Source organism: Equus asinus, chromosome 14, assembly GCF_041296235.1.
Source record: "Equus asinus isolate D_3611 breed Donkey chromosome 14, EquAss-T2T_v2, whole genome shotgun sequence".
NCBI lineage: Eukaryota > Metazoa > Chordata > Mammalia > Perissodactyla > Equidae > Equus > Equus asinus.
Window position 1 is genome coordinate 14,234,357 of NC_091803.1, and position 19,043 is coordinate 14,253,399.

The 19,043-nt window shown below is 47.7% G+C and overlaps 1 protein-coding gene across 1 annotated transcript; it reads left to right on the top strand.

Moving 5' to 3' along the window:
- Window positions 1–206: 206 nt before the first annotated feature.
- Window positions 207–19,035, top strand: PILRA (paired immunoglobin like type 2 receptor alpha). The gene is made up of 7 exons (XM_044746626.2): window positions 207–490; window positions 814–1,203; window positions 12,648–12,845; window positions 16,990–17,020; window positions 18,178–18,257; window positions 18,479–18,510; window positions 18,681–19,035. The coding sequence occupies exons 1-7, from the start codon at window positions 361–363 to the stop codon at window positions 18,801–18,803; spliced, it is 984 nt and encodes a 327-aa protein (XP_044602561.1). The 5' UTR covers window positions 207–360; the 3' UTR covers window positions 18,804–19,035.
- The last annotated feature ends 8 nt before the right edge of the window (window positions 19,036–19,043 follow it).

The following is a 19,043-nucleotide window of genomic DNA, read 5'->3' on the forward strand; positions in this document are numbered from 1 at the left end:
GAGAGAGAGACAGAGACTGGGAGACACTCAGGGAACCAGAGCAAAGGGAGAGAGAGTGAGAGAGAGAGACAGACACTGATGCCTAAGGAGATGCCAAGGGGGCTGGCGGAGGGAGGGAGTTGAGGCAGGAGAGCAGAGGCTCCAGCCAAGGTCAGGACCACGCCCTTCAGCATGAAGATGGGGGCTGGGGATCTATATCAGGCTCTCTTTGCACTGACAACAAGGGAGGCCCTCTTGCAACACAGGAAAAGAAGAAGCCAGACTGATGAAGGAAGTGCTGGGCACTCGGGGGTGGGCGGGTTTGAGGAAGGCTCCCACCCTCCCTCTGTCCTCTGGAGGAGGCTGATCCTTGCTCTCCAGATGACAAGAGTTCCCCAAGGTGGCCCCTACATAGGGCCTCCCTACAGTGCTGTTTGTCTTCTCATCTCCCTGGAGGAGAGCAGGGCGATGGGGCTGCCCCTGCTGCTGCTGCTGGCATCTTTGCAGGCTGGTGAGTGGCCCGAACCACCCTGGCTCTGCCTGAGGCCATGGGAGGAGTCCCTGGGAGGGGCTGTGACCGGGTATCTGGAGGAGTCTGCTGGGGTTGCCAGCCAGGCCTCCCACCCCTAACTAAGGGCTGTTCCTGCAGTGCTGGGTCCCCTCCAGCCCCTCACCTCCTCCCTATCCCAAGCCTGGAGAGGAGTCATCCAGGCCAGAGGGCCAGTCCTACCATCTGTCACCCTACTGCCCTTGGGTGAGGGTGCCAGACCCCCTGGGGTTATCTTTGTCTCTCCCAATGGCTTCCAACTCTCTCCTCCTCCCTCTCTCCTCTAGGTAGCTCGGCAGGATCCAATCCAAAGACTGGCTATTGGGTCGACCAACCAGAGCACCTCTCAGCCCCCCAGGGTGGCTCCATCCACATCCCCTTCTCCTTCAATTACCCCCGGGTGTTAACCAAGGGTCACAACTTGAGTATATCCTGGAGACGGAAGCACTTCCATGGGGAGTTCATCTACAACATGACCCCTCATTTCATCCATAAGGATTACAAGAACCGGCTCTTGCTGAACTGGAGGGAGGGTTCAAAGACCGGCTCCCTCCAGATCTCGAATCTGCGGTGGGAGGACGAGAGTGTCTACTTCTGCCGGGTCCAGTTGAACACACTGACTGGCTACAAGGAGATGTGGCAGTCCATCCTGGGGACCAACCTCACGATCACCCGCGGTGAGTCCAGCTGCCCCGGCAGCTGCCACGCCCACCCTGCTGAGGCTCCTGCAGGCCACAGACACCCTCATCCCCCAGACCTACCCAGGCCCTCTCTCCCTGACCCTTCTCTCAAAGTCCTCTCCCTCTCCCCTCCACTCCTCCCCATGCCTCTGACAACTTTACCCTTTTCACCTTAATCTTCCCCAAACCTGGGCTGCCTTCCTTGCCACTTCCCCTCACTGCCCCCTCCAGGTCCAGCCCCGACCCCCACTCCTCAGGCGTCAGCAGCTTTTGGGCTCCCCAGTTAGCCTCCCTTCTTGCTCCAAGCTGGGGCTCCAGTCCCGCCCCCTAGAACATGGCCCTCAAGGGTCCCACCTCATCCCTCCTGTTTCCTCTCCTGTCCCATCTCCCTCTCCCCCCACCTCCATCCTCTTTACCCTCCTTGCCTCTTGACATCCCACCAAGCCCCCACCCCTCCCTGTGCTTCTCCGTCACATTGTCCCCGTTGTCCACTCTCATCCTGCTCCTCTGTCCTGGTCATTAAGAGGCGCGTCTGCTGCAGCAATAGGGCAGCTCCCTCTACTGTGCACTGCATCCGGCTGAACGCCTGGGTGTGCATCACCCCAGTTAACCTACACCGCGGCCCCACAGTAACAGCAGGTACTGCTCTCCTTCTCCCTTTACAGATAGGGAAACTGAGGCTCCCAGACCTAACACCTGCCCAAAGTCACCCTCGGGGTGGGATCTGACCCCGGTTTAATCCCAGACCCTCCTCTCTTAACCAATTGCTTGGCCTCACCCACTGACTTGATTGTCTTGTTATCCTGACCTGTTTTTTGTTTTTGTTTTTGAGGAAGGTTAGCCCTGGGCTAACTGCTGCCAGTCCTCCTCTTTTTGCTGAGGAAGACTGGCCCTGAGCTAACATCCGTGCCCATCTTCCTCTACTTTATACGTGGGACGCCTAGCACAGCATGGTGTGCCAAGTGGTGCCATGTCCACACCCGGGATCGGAACCAGAGAACCCCAGGCCGCCTAAGCGGAACTTGCGCACTTAACCACTGCACCACTGGGCCATCCCCTGTCCTGACCTGTATTAAACCTAATAATCCATGTGTTGCATAATAGATCTCCATTTCTGGGTGGGGCGTGGGAACTTGAACCCGGGTTAACTGTCTCCAGAGCAGTGGGGGAGGGGGTCTCTCCCAGGCGCTGGCAATAGGGGTGCACTGTCTGTAGAAAATCTTTTGGAAAACTAAAGATCCTCTAAGTCGGTTTGCTTTTTATAATGACTTGGGCTGGCAGTTCTAAACAATGTCAGTGCAGCATATCTGTTCCCTTGGGAAGGACGCTCTCTGTGCCTCCCCTTGTAAACTCCTGCCCCGTCTGCACCACTGGGCTGGTTTTAGGGCAAACAGAAAGTGGCTCATCCTGATTAAGCCTTGGATTTATAATGTCTGCCGTCCCTGTGTTCCCTTAAGTGGCTTCTGAGAGATGTGGCCTCTCCTTAGGTCCCTCTGCCTCCTTCCAGATCTTCCTCACTTTTCTCATTTCTCCTTTCAGTCACATTCACTATGAGCTTTTTCATCAATAAATTAATTTTTTCAATTAATGCAATTAGATACTCATGCTCATTATTTTTTTAAAAATACAGGAAAGTAATAAAAAAGAAACCTTTCCAACCCAAGTGCAGTACCCCCATTCAAAGACATCACGCCAAAGGAATATTTGTCGCAAAAGTGACTGATTAGTTTGTGGTTGGCTTATTGATTTTTTTTCACATACAGATGTTTTATTTCTGTAGCAAAATCTAATTGTTCTCCTTCGTAATTATTCTCTTTTATTTCTAAGCCCCAAACCCCATGTCCCACTAGGGGTTGAAAATACTTTAATTTCTTCTTATTTTTGTATAATTTGATTACTTTTCACAATAAAACTCTTTAATATAGTGAGAATTTCTATTGGTATATGGTGTGAGGTGAAGAATTCAATTGATCTTTATAGCAAGAAACAATCAATTGTCCCAATCCCATTTATTGAGTATCTTTTGTGCATTGATTCGTAGGCCTGACTTTCTAAGTTCTTTTGAGGAATAGCATCCGGTTCTAGTCTGTCTGTCCTGTTTCACTGGTCTGTCTGCTCTTATATCACTGTCACACTCTTTTAGTTCTTGTGACCTTATCGTGTTTCATGGCTGATAAGACTGTTCCCATCTCAACCACATGACTTCTTCCTCAAAAACCTTATTATTGTTGCCTGCCTGTTCTTTCACATAAATGTTAGAACAAGTTTGACAAGTCCTCAGAAAAACACTCACAGGGATTGTGTAAATCAGAATTGTGTTAAACCTGTAAAGCAATTGATAGAAACGGAAATCAGTGTAATATACAGTCTCCCACCCAGGAACGAGTCCTCTTTCATGTTCGTCAGAAGACCTTGGGGGTGTTCTTCTAAAGATTATGTAAATGTCTCACAAGACTTTTTCCTATTTATTCTTTATTTTTATTATGAATGTGCAACATTATTTTTTGAATGTTTACTTTTTACAGTTTTCATTGTAAAAGTAATACATAAATTCTGGCCAAACTGGAGGGTTTACCTCCATGCCTCCCCAAAGCTACTAAAATCACAGCGAAGAGAATTTTTAAGACAAAAATCCACACGGACAAAAATATGTGAGCCAGGTGGACAAAAACAAAAGTTGGGAAGCTGGAAGCTGATAGACTAGTGTAACTGGCTTGGGAGACCAGAGGAGCTAAACCCTAAACGAGGAGTGGGGAAACCCAGAAGAAAGGCGATTTGCACCGCAAAACCCCCTAAAGGTTCTGGAATGGCGTCCACAAGGACCCTTGGAAGTGGGAGCGAAAGGAGTCTGAAAACTAGAGGACAAGTTGAAAATTGCTTTAAGAAGGAGGAAACCTCCATCCCCCCATCTCCCACCCAGCGGAAGACTGGAGATGGGCTTTCCAGAAAGGATGAACAGAGGGACACTGGGAGGATTACACCCGACATACGGGGGGCAAAGGTTCAGTCCTTGAAACCGGAGGTTTGGTGAACTGATGAGACCCTACACACCTCGACCCCCTCAGATGCCGCCCAAGACTCAGGCAGCCAGGCTGGTATCCCCCCACCACGGGCAGAAGATCAGGGGTTCTTCTCTGGGAAATCTATCTGATGGGCCAAAAAAGACCTAGAAATCTAACCGATCACCCTACAGCCCACTAACTGACAAGCACTTTCTCCCACCCACACACACAGCTTCCAGTCAGCCGGCTCTCTGCATGCTGAGAGCCAAGGGAACAGGGAGAGTGGGGTCTCAGCCTCACACCAAGTCCCCCAGCACTGCGGATGCACCAACGCCTCAGCTGTGTCTGGGATCAGACATCCCATTTTAAAATATGCTTAGACTAAACATTTAGGGAAAGCTTCTCCCATGAAAGGCAGAGAGCAAAAGGAACCAAAACAACAGAGGGAGAACAGAACTTTCAAATAACCATCATTGTCAGGAAGTTCAGAGGTCGCATACGTGTCACCAGAAAGAGTGCCTTACAAAGGAGCTTTCCAAACAGTAAAAGAGCTCTTGGAAATTAGAGACGTAATAACACGGATGGAAAACTCAATAAAAGGATGGAAAGACAAATTTTTTAGAAATCTCTCAGAAGGTAGAATAAAAGGTCAAAGATTTACAAACTGTAGCATGTTGAATTGAGGCCCCCGAAGATATGTCCACATCCGAATTTCCAGAACCTGTGACTGTTACCTTACGTGGTGACAGATGTGAATCAGCTGGGGATTGTGAGATGAGGAGGTTGTCTGGGATGATCTGGGTGGGACCTAAATGCAAACACCAGTGTCCTTAGAAGAGAAAGGCAGAGGGAGCTTGACACAGACGGAAGAGCAGGCAGTGTGGCCACGGAGGCCGAGACGGGAGTGAGGCGGCCACCAGGAGCTGGAAGAACAGGGAACAGAGCCTCCCGAGGGCGTGCAGCCGGCTGACACTCAATCCCCAGCTGCTGTCCTAGGCTGTGGGAGATTGAACTCTGTTCTTGTAAGTCACCCAGTCTGTGGTGATCCATTACAGCAGCCACCGGAAAGTAATACAGAAACTAAAAGGAAAGACACGGAAAATTGAGGATTGATCCAAGATGTCTCACCTCTGACTTAACAAACACTGACTGAGTGCCTGCCATGTGTCAGGCGCTAAGCTGGGCACTGGGCAAACAGCAGTTAAAAACAAAACAAAACAGAAAAGGGCTCAACGATGGAACGTACATTTGAGTGTGGCAAGAAGACTAAAAAAAGCAAAGAAATTAATTCTGCCTGTATGTCAGGTGTTGGTAAAAGGAGAAAAGGAGGAAAAAGAAGCAGAATCAGTGGGATAGAGGTGGCTGGGGTGTTGCTTTATTCAGATGGGACAGGGCAGGCCTCTGGGACATTAGCCAGAGTGCTGGCAGGAAAAACCAGTCAAACAGGGTAACTGAGGAGAGTTTTCAGTGGGGCACAGGGTAGGGAAATGAGTCAGGGATGGTGAGACCCTTGGGAGCAGCCACAGGCCTAAGGAGCAAGGGAGGGAGAAAGTACTGGTACCCAGAGAGGACTGGAGTACATGAGAGGGCCCCAGAGAGGAGCTGTAGCCTCTAGGAAGATGGAGTCAACATGATGGCTAGTTTTAAGTGCCAACTTGACTGGGCTAAGGGATGCCCAGACAGCTGGTAAGACTGTTTCTGGGTGTGTCTGTGAGGGGCCAGAAAGAGATGAGCAGTGGGTGGGCATCATCTAATCTCTTGAGGGCTCAAATAGAACAAAAAGGTGGAGGAAGGGCAAATTTGCTCTCTGCTTGAGCTGGGACATCCATCTTCTCCTGTCTTTAGACATTGGAGCTCCTGGTTCCCGGGCCTTCAGAATCAGACTAGGACTTATATCATTGCCCCTCCCCACCCCCCAACCCCACCCAGTTCTCAGGCCTTCAGGTTTGTACTGGAACTACACCGTGGGGTTTCCTAGGCCTCCAGCCTGCAGGTGGCAGATTGTGGGACTTCTCAGCCATCATAATTGTGTGAGCCAATCCCTCATAACAAAACTCTTCCTGTAACTCTATGTATCCTATTGGTTCTATTTCTCTGTAGAAACCTGACTAATACAGTGCCCATCAGGGAAGGGGCCAAGGGCTATGCCCTGACCTACCCTCCTCTCTCTTCTGTCTCCTGCCGGTGACTCCCATTGACCACTGAATAGGAACTAGCCAGTGAGAGAGCCCATGAGTGGAGTCCACCAGGACCAGCCACCAAAGGCACAAAACAGGGCAGAGAAGAGTTGGACGGTGGATCTAGAGAAGCTAGTAGAAAAGTCCAGCCTAGGAACAGATCAGGAGGAAGTGAGGGAGAGGTCGGGAGAAGAATATTCCAGTCAAGAGGGAACAGCGATGACAAAGGCCATGAGTTGGGACAAGTGTGGCTGAAGCAGATGAAGAGGCTAAGGGTGGCAGGAACCGAGGTCAGAACAGGCAGTGGAGGCAGGTCCTGTGGTGGCTTTGAAAGCCAAGGAAAGAACTTTTCACTCTGAGTGTCATGGGAGCCTGTGAGGGTTTCCGGCAGAGGAGTGCCATGATCTGATCTACGTTGATCTGATCTACATTGTAAACGTGTCCCTCTGGTTGTCTATGGAGAGTAAGATTATACAGATGAGCAAGGTCAAAAGCAAGGAGGCCAGTGAGAGATGATGTGGCTTAAACAGGGTGACAGCAATGGCAGGTGAGAAGTGGCCAGATGCTGGTGATATTTTGAAGACAGAGCAGACAGGATTTGCAGACGATTGGATGTAGGGGGTGACTAAGAGAGAACCAAGGACGATTCTAAGGCTTTTGGCCTAAGTATCTTGAAGAATGGAGTTGCCATTTACTGAGAGGGAAAATGGGAGAAGAACGAGTCTGAAAGAGAATCTAGGTTTCTGTTTAGGACATCTTAAATTTGAGACGCTACCAGACAAACAAATGGAGGCAGGGAGATCTGAGTCTGGAGCACAGGGGGAGATATGGCTGGATGTGTAAATGTGGGGGTCATCAGCATGTCGCTGATGCCCTGGGACTGGAGGCGATTGTCTGGGAAGTGAGTGTAGACAGGGAGGAGGTCCTAGGACTGAACCATGACTGGTCCAGGTGGGAAGACAAGGAGGAGCCAACAAAGAAGACTCAGAAGGAGCTGCTAGGGGGGCAGGAGAAGAACCAAGAGAGAGAATGGTGTCCCAGAAGCCAAGTGAAGACCCGTTTCATGAAAGGGAGAATATTAAATGCTGAGAAGTTGAGTAAGATGGAGAAAATGTGGATGTAAGAGATCTAAATCTTCAATTTCAATATTGCAAGTGAATAGATACCACCTAAAACCACAAAATCAAGCAACAGCAGTGTACACATGTCACTTAGAAATACGAGGTTAATGGCCAAAGGAAATAGCTAAAGGTGTTGAAAATAGTTGCCTCTGGGGAGTGGAAAGGAGTGAGGAGGCTTAGGCAGGGTCGCTGTTTTTATAAGCTGTGTGGAATTTATTGACTCTTTAAATTATGTGCCTATACAACTCTGATAAAGATAAGTGTTACATTTTAAAAATAATAAAGGGACTGGTAATGCTTGCACATAATAAAAAAAGAAATGCTCAAATGACACAGACGGGAGTCAAATGAAAAGTAAAATCCTCCTTCTCCACTTTATCTCCCCGGCCACCACCTCCTTCCGTGGAAATGTTCACCTTACAGACATAGATACAGATGTAGATTTAGATGTGGGTGTAGACATGTGACACAGTAGAATCAAACTGCACACTATTCTGCTCTAAACTTGCTGTTTCTACTTCCTGTGCGTCTGGTATCCTTCCATTGCAGTACATAGGCGTCTGTGCCTGTTTAAAAAATGGCTGCCGGTCTCCCATGTACAGTGTATCACATTTACCTAATCAGTCTCCTATTTAAGGACATTCAGGTTGTTGTCACATCACAAACAAAGCTGCAAAGAGCACCCTTAAACACACACCTTTGAACACGTGCACAGCGTTTCCACGGGATAAATTCCTAGCACTGAAATCACCAGGTCAAAGGGCATGCACGGGTCTTTCACATTTTGATAGATAGTCCCACACACATCCCCAAAGGCTGTGCCAACTTACACTCCAGTTGTGTGAAGGTCCTCTTTCCCCAAACCCTCGCCAATACTGGGGATTTTCCTCCACTCAGATCAGTAAGAAAACTGGCCTCTTATTTTAATCTGCATTTTAAAAAATTATGGGGGCCAGCCCCATGGCCCAGTGGTTAAGTTTGCGCGCTCCACTTTGGTGGCCTAGGGTTTCTCTGGTTCAGATTCTGGGTGCGGACATGGCACTGCTCGTCAAGCCATGCTGAGGCGGCGTCCCACATGCCACAACTAAAAGGCCCCACAACTGAAATATATAACTATCTACTGGGGGAATTTGGGGAGAAAAAAATCAGGGGAAAAAAAGAAGAAGAAGATTAGCAACATTTGTTAGCTCAGGTGCCAATCTTTAAAAAAAAAAAATTACGAATGGATATTAGCATCAGGTCTATGTTATCATTTTATAAATGAATTAGAAGTGTGTAGTTTTCCATATTTCTCTGTATTCTAGAATCTTCTATGTGGGAAGTATCTGTTCCTTACATTTTGACAACAATTTACCCATAAAACCTCCTGGACTTAGCATTTTTATGTTCTTTCATAGCGTTCTTAACTTCTTTGTGTGCTTATTGGTTATAGCTTACCACTGCTTAAATCCACTTTGTAAAATTTTTGTTTGTTTCAGAAAATCATCCATTTCTCAAGGTGAAAGTGAGTGTAGATTTACAGAGGTTTTTAGATTTATCAACCTGTAATTGAGCATATACGCACTCATGATTTCAACGGACTCTTCCATTGTTGTTAGGTTTGTGAGAGTCTTGTCTGTTTTCCTGGGTTTTTCCCCCCTAAATAACCACTTCCTGCATTTATTATTCCTACCACTATTCTGTTTTCTAATAAACTTATTCCTACAAAGGTTTTCATTAATTTCTAACTCTGAGTTTTCTTAGGGCTGGCTCTTTTCTGTTTTTGGTAATTTTTCTTTAGAAATTGACTATTTCATTCATTTTTTTGAATCTTTCCTGTTTTAAATAATGAAAGCATTTAATACTATGAACTTAGTTTAGAGTGCAGCCTTAGTCATATTCCAGGAGGTTTTTTAAAAATATGTATTACTCTGGTTTTTATTTTCTAAATAGCATGTTATTATATATATTTCTTTGACTAAGTAATTAAAATTTTTTATTTCAATTGATAGAGGGTATTTACACTTCCATTATTAATTTCTAATAAAAGTAGACAGAGAATTTGGTTCACACTAACACGAAGATCTCATTGAAGTGTGTTTTTTTCCTGTGGCTTAGTATTATGGCAATTTTTTAACAGTGCATTAAACATCTACAAAGGTATAATCTGTTTGTAGGACCTAAAGTTCAATATATATTAATTTAATTAAATGGTACATTAAAATGGTACATTTTATGTTACATACGTTTTACCAAAATAAAAAAAAAAAATTTTAATCTGGTGATTTAGCCATTGTCATCCCTATTTGCAGGTGATGAAATGAGGTTCTGAGGTCACACCACTGATAGGTGGTAGAGTCAGGATTTAAACTGAGTGATCTGTGTCTTTTAATTGGCAAATTCAATCCGTTTACATTTAGAGTGATTATTGGTGTGTGGGGGGTTAATACAACCATTTTATCTTTTGTTTTCTGGTTGTTCTATATTTCCAGTGTTTCTTTTTCCTTGTAATTCTGTCTGCCATTTTAGTTGGTGGTTTTTTATGATGTTTTTCTTTATTTTCTCTTTAGTTATGCTTTGTGACTCTGCTCTGATTTTTTGTTTTCTGGTTACCATGAGGTTTACATAAAAGATCTCATAGATGAGATAGTCCTTTTTATGATAGCCTCTTATCTCTATTAGCCTGTGCAGGTTCCATCCCTTTCTTCTTTCTCTTCTGTGTTTTTGTTGTCACAAATTATTCTTTTTGGTGGTGTTAGTTTGCGACCAAATTGTATGGATTATAGTTATTTTTGATGTTTTCTTTCCCTTTATCTTTTATGTTATGATGGTTTGCTAACCTGTTCTGATATAGAGCTGTAATTTTCCAATTCTGTCTATCTATTTATCTCCTTGCTCAAGATTTTGTAAAACATTGCTTTTTAGTCTCTGATGGGGGGGCTCCTTTCAACGTATTTTGTAAGGCAGGCTAGTGGCAATGAACTCCCACAGCTCTTGTTTCTCAGTCATCTCTGAAGGATAATTTCATTGGTTAGAGTATTCTTGGCTGATAGATTTTGTCTTTTGGTATTTTGAATATATCATTCCATTCTCTCCTAGCCTGTAGGGTTTCTACTGAGAAATCCACTGAAAGCATGATGGCGGTTCCTTTGTAGGTTATTTTCTTTTCTCTTGTTGCCCTTATTTTTGCTTTGTCATTGGACTGTTTTAATATTATGTGCCTTGGAGAAGGTATTTTTGCATTGAAGTAATTAGGAGTTCTATTAGCTTCATGTACTTGCATGTCCAGTTTCCTTCCTCAGATTTGGGAAGTCCTCAGCTATTATTTCTTTGAACAAGCTCTCTGCTCCTCTCCCCCAACTCTTCTCCTTCTGGGATACCTATAATCCTTAAGTTACTTTTCCTAATTGAGTTGGATATTTCTCAAAGAATTTTTTCATTTTTTTAAAATCTTAGTTCTCTCTCTTCCTCCACCTGAATCATTTCTAGGTTTCTATCCTCAAGTTCACTATTTCTCTCCTCCATATGACCTGCTCTATTTTTAATGCTTTCTACCTTATTTTTCTTCTCATTAATTGTGTCCCTAATGTCCAGAATTTCTGTTTGGTTTCTTTTAGAGTTTCAGTCTCTTTGGTGAAGTGCTCTTTCTGTTCATTAATTTCATTCTTGAGCTCACTGAACTGTCTTTCTGAGTTTCCTTGTAACTCGTTGAGTTTCTTTATGATAGCTGTTTTGAATTCTCTGTCAGTTAGATTGCAATCTTCTGTGACTTCAAGTTTGGTTTCTGGAGAGTTGTCATTCTCCTTCCGTTCTGCTGTGTTACTGTAGTTCTTCATGATGACTGATGAACTGATCCTCTGCTGGTGCATCTGTGGCAGTAACCACCTTTCTTATTTGGGTACAGCCTTGGTTACTTTGGTCCTAGGCTGCTTTTGGTTGTATTTGAGAGCCTGCCCTTTCCACCCTCCACTGCCTCTGCCACAGGCATCATCAGTGCTATATTTGTATGCTTGTGCCTCCAGGGTTGCTGGTACCTTGCTGCTTACAATGTCACTTTAGTCTCAAGTGTTGCCACCAAGGTCACCAGGCTGTGAGCACTTCTACTGCTTCTGAGGTCGCCTGGGTCTCATGTTCCTCTGCTGGCTCTCTGCGGACTCTCCACAGACTCAGATGCTGCTGCCCCATGCACCACCTGTGCTGGTGCTCGCAGGTTGTCTGTGGGTGCTGGTTGCACTGCTGCCAGGGGTGCTGGGTTTGTGGGGGTCTCTGTCGCTGCCAGGGCCCCAGAGAATTGTATGCAGCCACCGCTGCTGGTGGAGCTGTTGTTAGCGTGATGCCACTATGGGCTGGGTCACTGGTTCTGCTTTGGTTTCGGAAGCCTCTGGTCACAGGTTCCACCTGCTACTGCTAGTGGGGAGCAGGGGCTAAGCGAGGAGAGGTTTTTTTGTTGCTCACTGAGCAGCCTCTGGTTGCTGGCACGAGCCAGTGTGTTTTGAAAACAGGTCAGACCACCTCACCCCATCCAGAAAAATCTGAGTTTTGTATACTATCCTCACTGTCAGAAAGACCTGGCCACTTCCACGAGAGGGGGAGGGGGCGCACACACTAGATCTGCTGGGAGATGGGCAGGACATAGCCAGCTGCCTTCTCTGCCCGCATTGGGAACACTCACGGGTAAGCAGGCTGAGTCCACTGGGAGGGAGCAAGCTGAGCCTGTTTTCTCACAGGCATGTGGGCCAGTGTGAAGATCCATGCCCTGGATCACCACTGTGGGGGGAGTAGGAGGGGGCTGCTCCCCTAGTTCCACTGCCTCCTGGGGGTCCAGTCCACCGACCTTCAGCTGTATAGATGCCTGGATCTCTTCTGCATCCTGTTGTGCTGTGTAGGGAATCCTCTGTTGATGAATGGATGGTTGTAACTTAGAGGGGAGACACAAAGGGAACAACTCACTCCACCATGATGCTGACATTACTCCTTAAACCGTGTGATCTGGATTCTAAGTCTTCAGCATTCCCCTTTTACTCCCCTCCCTATGTGAGAGCTTCAGAAAGTTGCTCTCCAACCCCAACATTCCCCAAACTAGGGAACAAGATGTAACAGTTTCATCCAGATACTGCCACACCCCCAAGGGAGAATTTACTTATTTCTCATGTCTTCTTCAGCTGTCAAGAAGACCACCCTGGGCCCTACCACCACTGCCACCACCACCACAGCTGACCTCAGTGTCTCAGAGGGCCAAAAGAGCTCAGGGTTTTGGCCCCTGAGTCTGGGAGCCACAATTGGGGTGGCGCTGGCTGGCGCTGTACTCCTAACCTTGATTTTGGGACTGATGGTCTACCTGAGGTGGAAGAAAAAGAAAGGTAAGTGGCTCAGAGCCCCGCCCTCTCCCCTAGCTTCCCAGTTGGTGTTTCTCAGAACCCACCTGCATCAGAATGACCCCAGGTGCCCTTAAAAATGCAGATCCCTGCTGGGCTCGAGGTCTGGGAATCTGAATCTGCATTTTTAACGGTCTTCTCAAGTGGAGTCTGTGCATGATCAAGTTTGAGAATCACTGATCCAGACCAGTCCCTCTCCACAATCTGATCATTTTCCGATTCTCATCTCTTGACTTAATCATTTCTCATCAGTCCTCACCTCTTGGTTCATGGGGAAGGGAGAGTCTCTGAAAAAGGTAAGGAGAGAGCTGAAGGGACAGGAAGTTGGCTCTGCTCAGCAAGCATTGGTTGAGTGCCCATTTTCCAGGGCCTGGCTTGTAGTTGGAGATAGAAAAGTAAATAAATCATAGGCCCTGCTTTCAAGGAACTCAGTAGGGGAGGGAAAAGGAGAAGGAATCTGCCTCAAGGGCTAATTGCCTCAAATGGAAAGAGCTGTGGTAGGTTGGGACAAAGGAGGGGTGATCAGGGAGGACTTCTCGGAGGAAGTGACGCCTGCAAAAACTCTCAAAGAATAAAAAAGAATTAGCCAGGCAAATTGTGGTGAAGGTGGGGAAGAGGTCACTGTCCATCCAGGGGGAGGAAGCCATTCTGGGACCTGTAAGTAGCTCAGTGCTGTGGAGCAGGCAGCAGCTGGAGGAGAGGACCTTGTAAATCATACCAAGAGCCTGTGGTCCAGAGGCAACATGAAGCAGCAAAGTGGCAAGCTCAGCTTCGCCTTACAGATACATCAGTCTGTGGTGGAGGGGCCGGAGTTGGGCCAGGCTGGGGTCAGTCTAATGCCCTGGCCGTGTGGATGGAGGGAACGGCCAGATCCTGGAAAAGTTTAAGAGGGGAAACCAGTAAGACCTGGTGATGGGCTTGATGTGGGGTGAGGGAGTGGAAATAAGTCCCCTGTTTTCAGCTTGGGTGACTGAGGCTATGATGGAACCATCAAGTAAATTAGGGAACAAAGGAGGTCAAGACCATGTGTGGAGAGAACGAAGATTCTCTAGTTTGGGTACTTTGTGTTTGAGATACCTGTGTGGCATCTGAGTAGAGATGTCCATCAGAAATTTGGATGTATGCACTCACAGCCCACAGAGAGGACAGGGCGAGAGGCATTGATTATTTATACCCCAACACCCTCCAAAATGGATTTGAAATTACCTTAAAGAGAATTTGCAATGAGAGGAGATTAGCCCTCTCAGATGTTAAAGCACAGAGGTGCCGAGTGTAGAATGTGGACCGCCTGCATTCAGTCCTGCCTCACACCCTAGCTGGGCAAACTCTTGCACATGGTACTATTATCTGGGCCTCAACTTACTCATCACTAAAATTGGAATAATAATAGTACTTACCTAGGGGTTGCCACGATGATTAAATGTAACGCATTTAGAAAGATCCTGGCACAGAGTAAGCACTAGATGAGCCTTAGCACTTATAACTATTAAGCTACAATAATTAAAATGACTTGACATTGTCATATTAATACACAGATAAACCAATGGAAGAGAAGAGAAAAACTCAAATACAGGCAGGATGTAAACAGACCCAAATATATGTGGAATTTACTAGGTTAAAGGTAGCATTTCCAATCAGTGGGGAAAGATGGGTAATTCAATAAATGGTACTGGGACCATTGAGTAGCCATCTAAGAAAAATCATCTTATCTCCCTACCTCATAATTTGCACCAAAATAAGTTCCATGGAGATCAAAAATTCAAATGAGGGAAAAACTAACCCTCAGAAGAAAGCAAATGAGGCTATTTTATAACTGTGGAGTGGAGACAATGCCCTAAGTATGACATAAAACCCAAAAGTCATGAATAAAAATATTGATAAATTCAACTATGTAGAAATTTTTTTCTTTTTTATTCTTTTCTTTTTCTTTTCTAGGAAGATTAGCCCTGAGCTAACATCTGTGCCCATCTTCCTCTACTTTAATATGTGGGACACCTGCCACAGCATGGCTTGCCAAGCGGTGTGTAGGTCCGCACCTGGGATCCGAACCGGTGAACCCTAGGCCACGGAAGTAGAACGTGCAAACTTAATCACTGCACCACCGGGCTGGCCCCTAGGATTTTTTTTCTTAATTCTGCAGATCAAAAACCATCATGGTTGTCTCCTGAGAGTGAGAATGAGGGTCAGAGATGAAGAGAAAATGTGACATAGTCACTCAGGTAATGGGAGATGGTATTTAAGGATTTATCTCAGATAAGAAACAGTAAATCCGTAAAAGCCTCATTGCACGATTGTGTTTTTCCCCAGCAGTATCCAACCACACAGGTTTAGAAACCTTTAGGACTTGTTGGCTAGGAGTTGGGTTCAGCTGCTAGCACCAGAGACCAGAAGTAATGGTGGCTTACACAAGACTGAGTTTATTTTTTCCCCTCATATAAAAGCATCTGGAGGCAGACAGCAGAGGCCACTGTTCCTAGGCACTCAGGCTCCTACCTTTCTGCTCACTGTTCTAGATACTGGCTTCCATCCTGAAGGTGGCCTCATGGTCCAAGATTGCTGCTAGGACTCTAGCCTTTATTTCTGAATTCCAGGCAGAAAACAGGATGAAGGAAAGGACCAAAAAACTATGCCCCAGCTGTGTGTCCTCCTTTAAAAGAGCCTTCCTGAAAGACCTACCCATAACTTCCCCTTGTATCTTACTGGCTAGAAGGTAGTCACATGTCCCACATCTATCTGTAGGGAAGCACACTGCCACTCCAAATAAAATCCAGATTCTGTGACTGAGTAAAAAGTGAGTGGATTTTGGGTAAGCAAATGGCATTCTTACCATGGGACACATCCAGGATTGGAGATTTGTCAGCTAGGTGTGGCCTAAGGACAGGGGAACACAGGAGGCCAAGGAGCTAGTGAGAGCAGGGATGGAGAGTGGAGGGTTCAGCAGGGAGCTTGGATAACCTGGAAGAGAGCAGATTATCAAGGGACAAGAGTTCAGTGAGGTCAAAGCACAGGTATGGCAGAGAGAGAGTTAGAAGGACAGGAAGTTGTAGCATAAAAATGATACCAGCACTGGGGCCGGCCCAGTGGTGTAGTAATTAGTTCACATGCTCCACTTCGGCAGCCCAGGGTTCACCTGTTCAGATCCTGGGTGCAAACCTATACATCATCAAGCCATGCTGTGGCGGCATCCCACATAGAAGAACTAGAATGACTTACAACTGGGATATATGACTATGTACTGGGGCTTTGGGGAGAAAAGAAAAAGACGGAATTGGCAACAGATGTTAGCTCAGGGCCAATCTTCTGCACCAAAAAAAAAAGAAATGGAGGATTTGTGCCTGGATCTTAAATAAAAGGTAAAATGATACCAGCACTTATTATTTCAGAGTTCTCAGTCCCAGTGATTAAAAACAAAGTGCAGGGTATGGCTGAGTGGAGTGGAGGTCGCTGGAGTTGGGGGCCCCAGTGTGTTCAGAGGGTTGTCCCTGTAGATGATGAGATCTCCTAGGATGGTGATGGGTGGTGGAGAGGAGGTCTGTGGACCAGGGGCCAACTCCCTGGGAAATCCTGTAGAGAGACTTGAGGAGGATGTCAGGGTCGAGGGCATGGGGAGACAGCAGAGGGTCAGTGGAAGAGGATGGAGAGGAACGGGCTGCAGTGCAAACATGGATTCCAGTCATGAGGTTCACAAGGTGGGAGAGAGAAACAGCCACCACTCAGAAGGAAAGCACAAGAAGCTGGTTTGTCAGGGCAGGAGGGAGGGGTAGTGCCTGTGACAAGAGGAGGGAAGGAGAGGGGTGGATTGGCCAGGGCTCAGCAGTGGAAGGAACAGGCTGGGGGATGCACGGGGAGTCCAAGGAAGGGAGAAGGAAGCAGAGGGAAAGGTTGGGAGAGAGGGCAGGGTGAAGCAGGCACAGGGTGCAGAGAAGAGCTACTCTCCTGATGTGGTGTTGGGGACAATAGCAGGACAGATGTGGGCGCGGAGTCCCAGGCCCTTCCCAGAGGGGTTTCGGCAGAGCTGCTCGCTGCTCCGGTCTCTCCAAGGATGGGCTCAGAGTAGGACGGAGCAGAGAAGGCAGGAGGAGAGATGCCGTCCGTGGATGGCACACTGACACCGTTTGTCCCCCTACAGGTCTGCGGACTAAAGCCAGAACCCCAGCCAGGTGAGTGCTTGTTCTCCAAGGTGGGGCAGGGTGGGCAGGGGGCACTGGTTTGGGAAACAGGGAGTTTCCTATGAGAACAGCAGGAGTGAGCCTTTCACAGCTGCTCCCATCCTGACTCTCCAGTCCACATCCTCAGGTGTCCCCAACAGGCCAGGCCCTTCACTTCCTGAGGCTCTGTCTCCTAAAAAAAACAAAAAACAAAAACAAAACCCTGAGAACAGTGGACTGAAGGGTTCCAGCACTTTCTCTGATTCTTTCCCAGAATGGCAGAATGCTTCCCCCTCATCTTTCTCTGGTGCCCCCTTTCCTCCGCCTTTCGTCCCCATTTCTAAGCTTTTCCTTCTGTGCCTCCTGGTTTCTCTCCATCTTGAACCCATGCTTCCCAAACACCTCCACCTCTTCCACGTTCTTCCTCTTTCTGCTCGTCATCCAGTCTGTCCTTTCCCTGTGACCTGGGTGAAGGGCCACAGATCCTCTGCCTCCAGCTCCTCCGCTGCTGTCTTTTCTCAGAGCAGCTTCCCTCCTCAGCTCCCAGCCTCGCCTCCTCTCCTCTTGCCGGGCTCCCCTTCCTTTCTCAGCCCTGGTCCTTCACACCCTCCAACCTCCTCCTCTTCTCCAGCCTCTCTTCCCATTCCCACACTCTCCTTTCCCACGGACCGCTCCCTCTTCCCTGTGCCTCCCCCACTCTTGCCACTTGCCTTCCTCTGGTGTCTATCCCGTGTTGTTCCCTCCCCTCCACCCTTTCCCACCCCCCCCCCAAACCTTGGCGTCTCCTCCCGGGACCAGGGCCTGAGCACTCACCCAGAGGACCTGAGATTAGCTTTGCTGCTTTTCATTCTCCAGATTTTAGGGCTGCAGTGCCAGCAGCGAGGACAGGAGCTCAGCCTGAGGATTTCTCTCTGCCCCTTCAATAAAAGCCACGTGGCTAGAACAATCCCCCTTCAGTGGGCACTCGGCGACCTCTGCTGGGCTACGCTGAAAATTGCTTCTCAGTCCTCTTCCCGGCAGCCTCCTTCTGACCCTACACCACTGCATTCATCTTCTGAGCCTCTCCAGGCAGGTCGCAGAGCCCCCAACAAAGAGAACCACCAGATGCGGGTTTTAACTCTTTCCTGCCCTGCCTCTAACACATTTTCCGCCCTCTTGTTCCCATGCAGGGGATCCTTCCAGAACACTGAGGAGAAGTACGAGAATATTGGGAATAAAGAGGAGAAGTACGAGAATATTGGGAATAAAGGTAAGTCCTACCACCATCACTCCCCACTGTCCACCAGTCTTCCTTCTTCCCACACACTCCCTACCCACACAGGTGCCCCAGTATTCTCCTCTTTCCTCACCCACCATCCCACACGACCCTGGTCCTAACCTAGCAGATAACCTCAGTACTGCAGCCCCCTGCCCATTTCTCTACCCTGGATGCCTTGCCACCTGACCCCAGCACATCTTGATTTTTTCTAGGACAATATACAGACCCCAAGCTGGACCCCAAGGTAAGGAGCTCAGACTAGGGCCAGAAAGAATTAAAGGGAAGCTTGGAGAAGGTGGGGTGGAAGGAATAGAGGGATGTGGTATCAACGGGGCACTCAGGTCTGGGATGGTTGCTCTCAGATGGGGACAGCTCCCCCTCCACTGACTAACCCCCTTCTCTTTCGCTGCCCAGGATGACGGCATCCACTACGCCTCCCTTGCCCTCTCCAGCTCGACCTCACCAGCAGCACCTCCCTGCCCCCCTCCCCATGGGAGCCCCCAGGAAGAGACCCTATACTCTACCTTGAAGGCCTAAGGAGCAGACTGAGGGACGACTTCCTTAGAGTAAGCTGTGTGGAGGGTCTCAGCTTCCAATAATAACCCGGGCCACACACACACACACGACTCAGAAGCCAGCAGGTGTTGAAGGCCACCAGGGACCTGAGACAGAGCCATCTGCTCCAGTTCCCTCTTCAACTTCCTAGCCTTGCCCACCAAAATAAAAGTACCCAGAGAATTTGCCTGAATGCATCTAAGGAGAAAACTGATGTCCCCT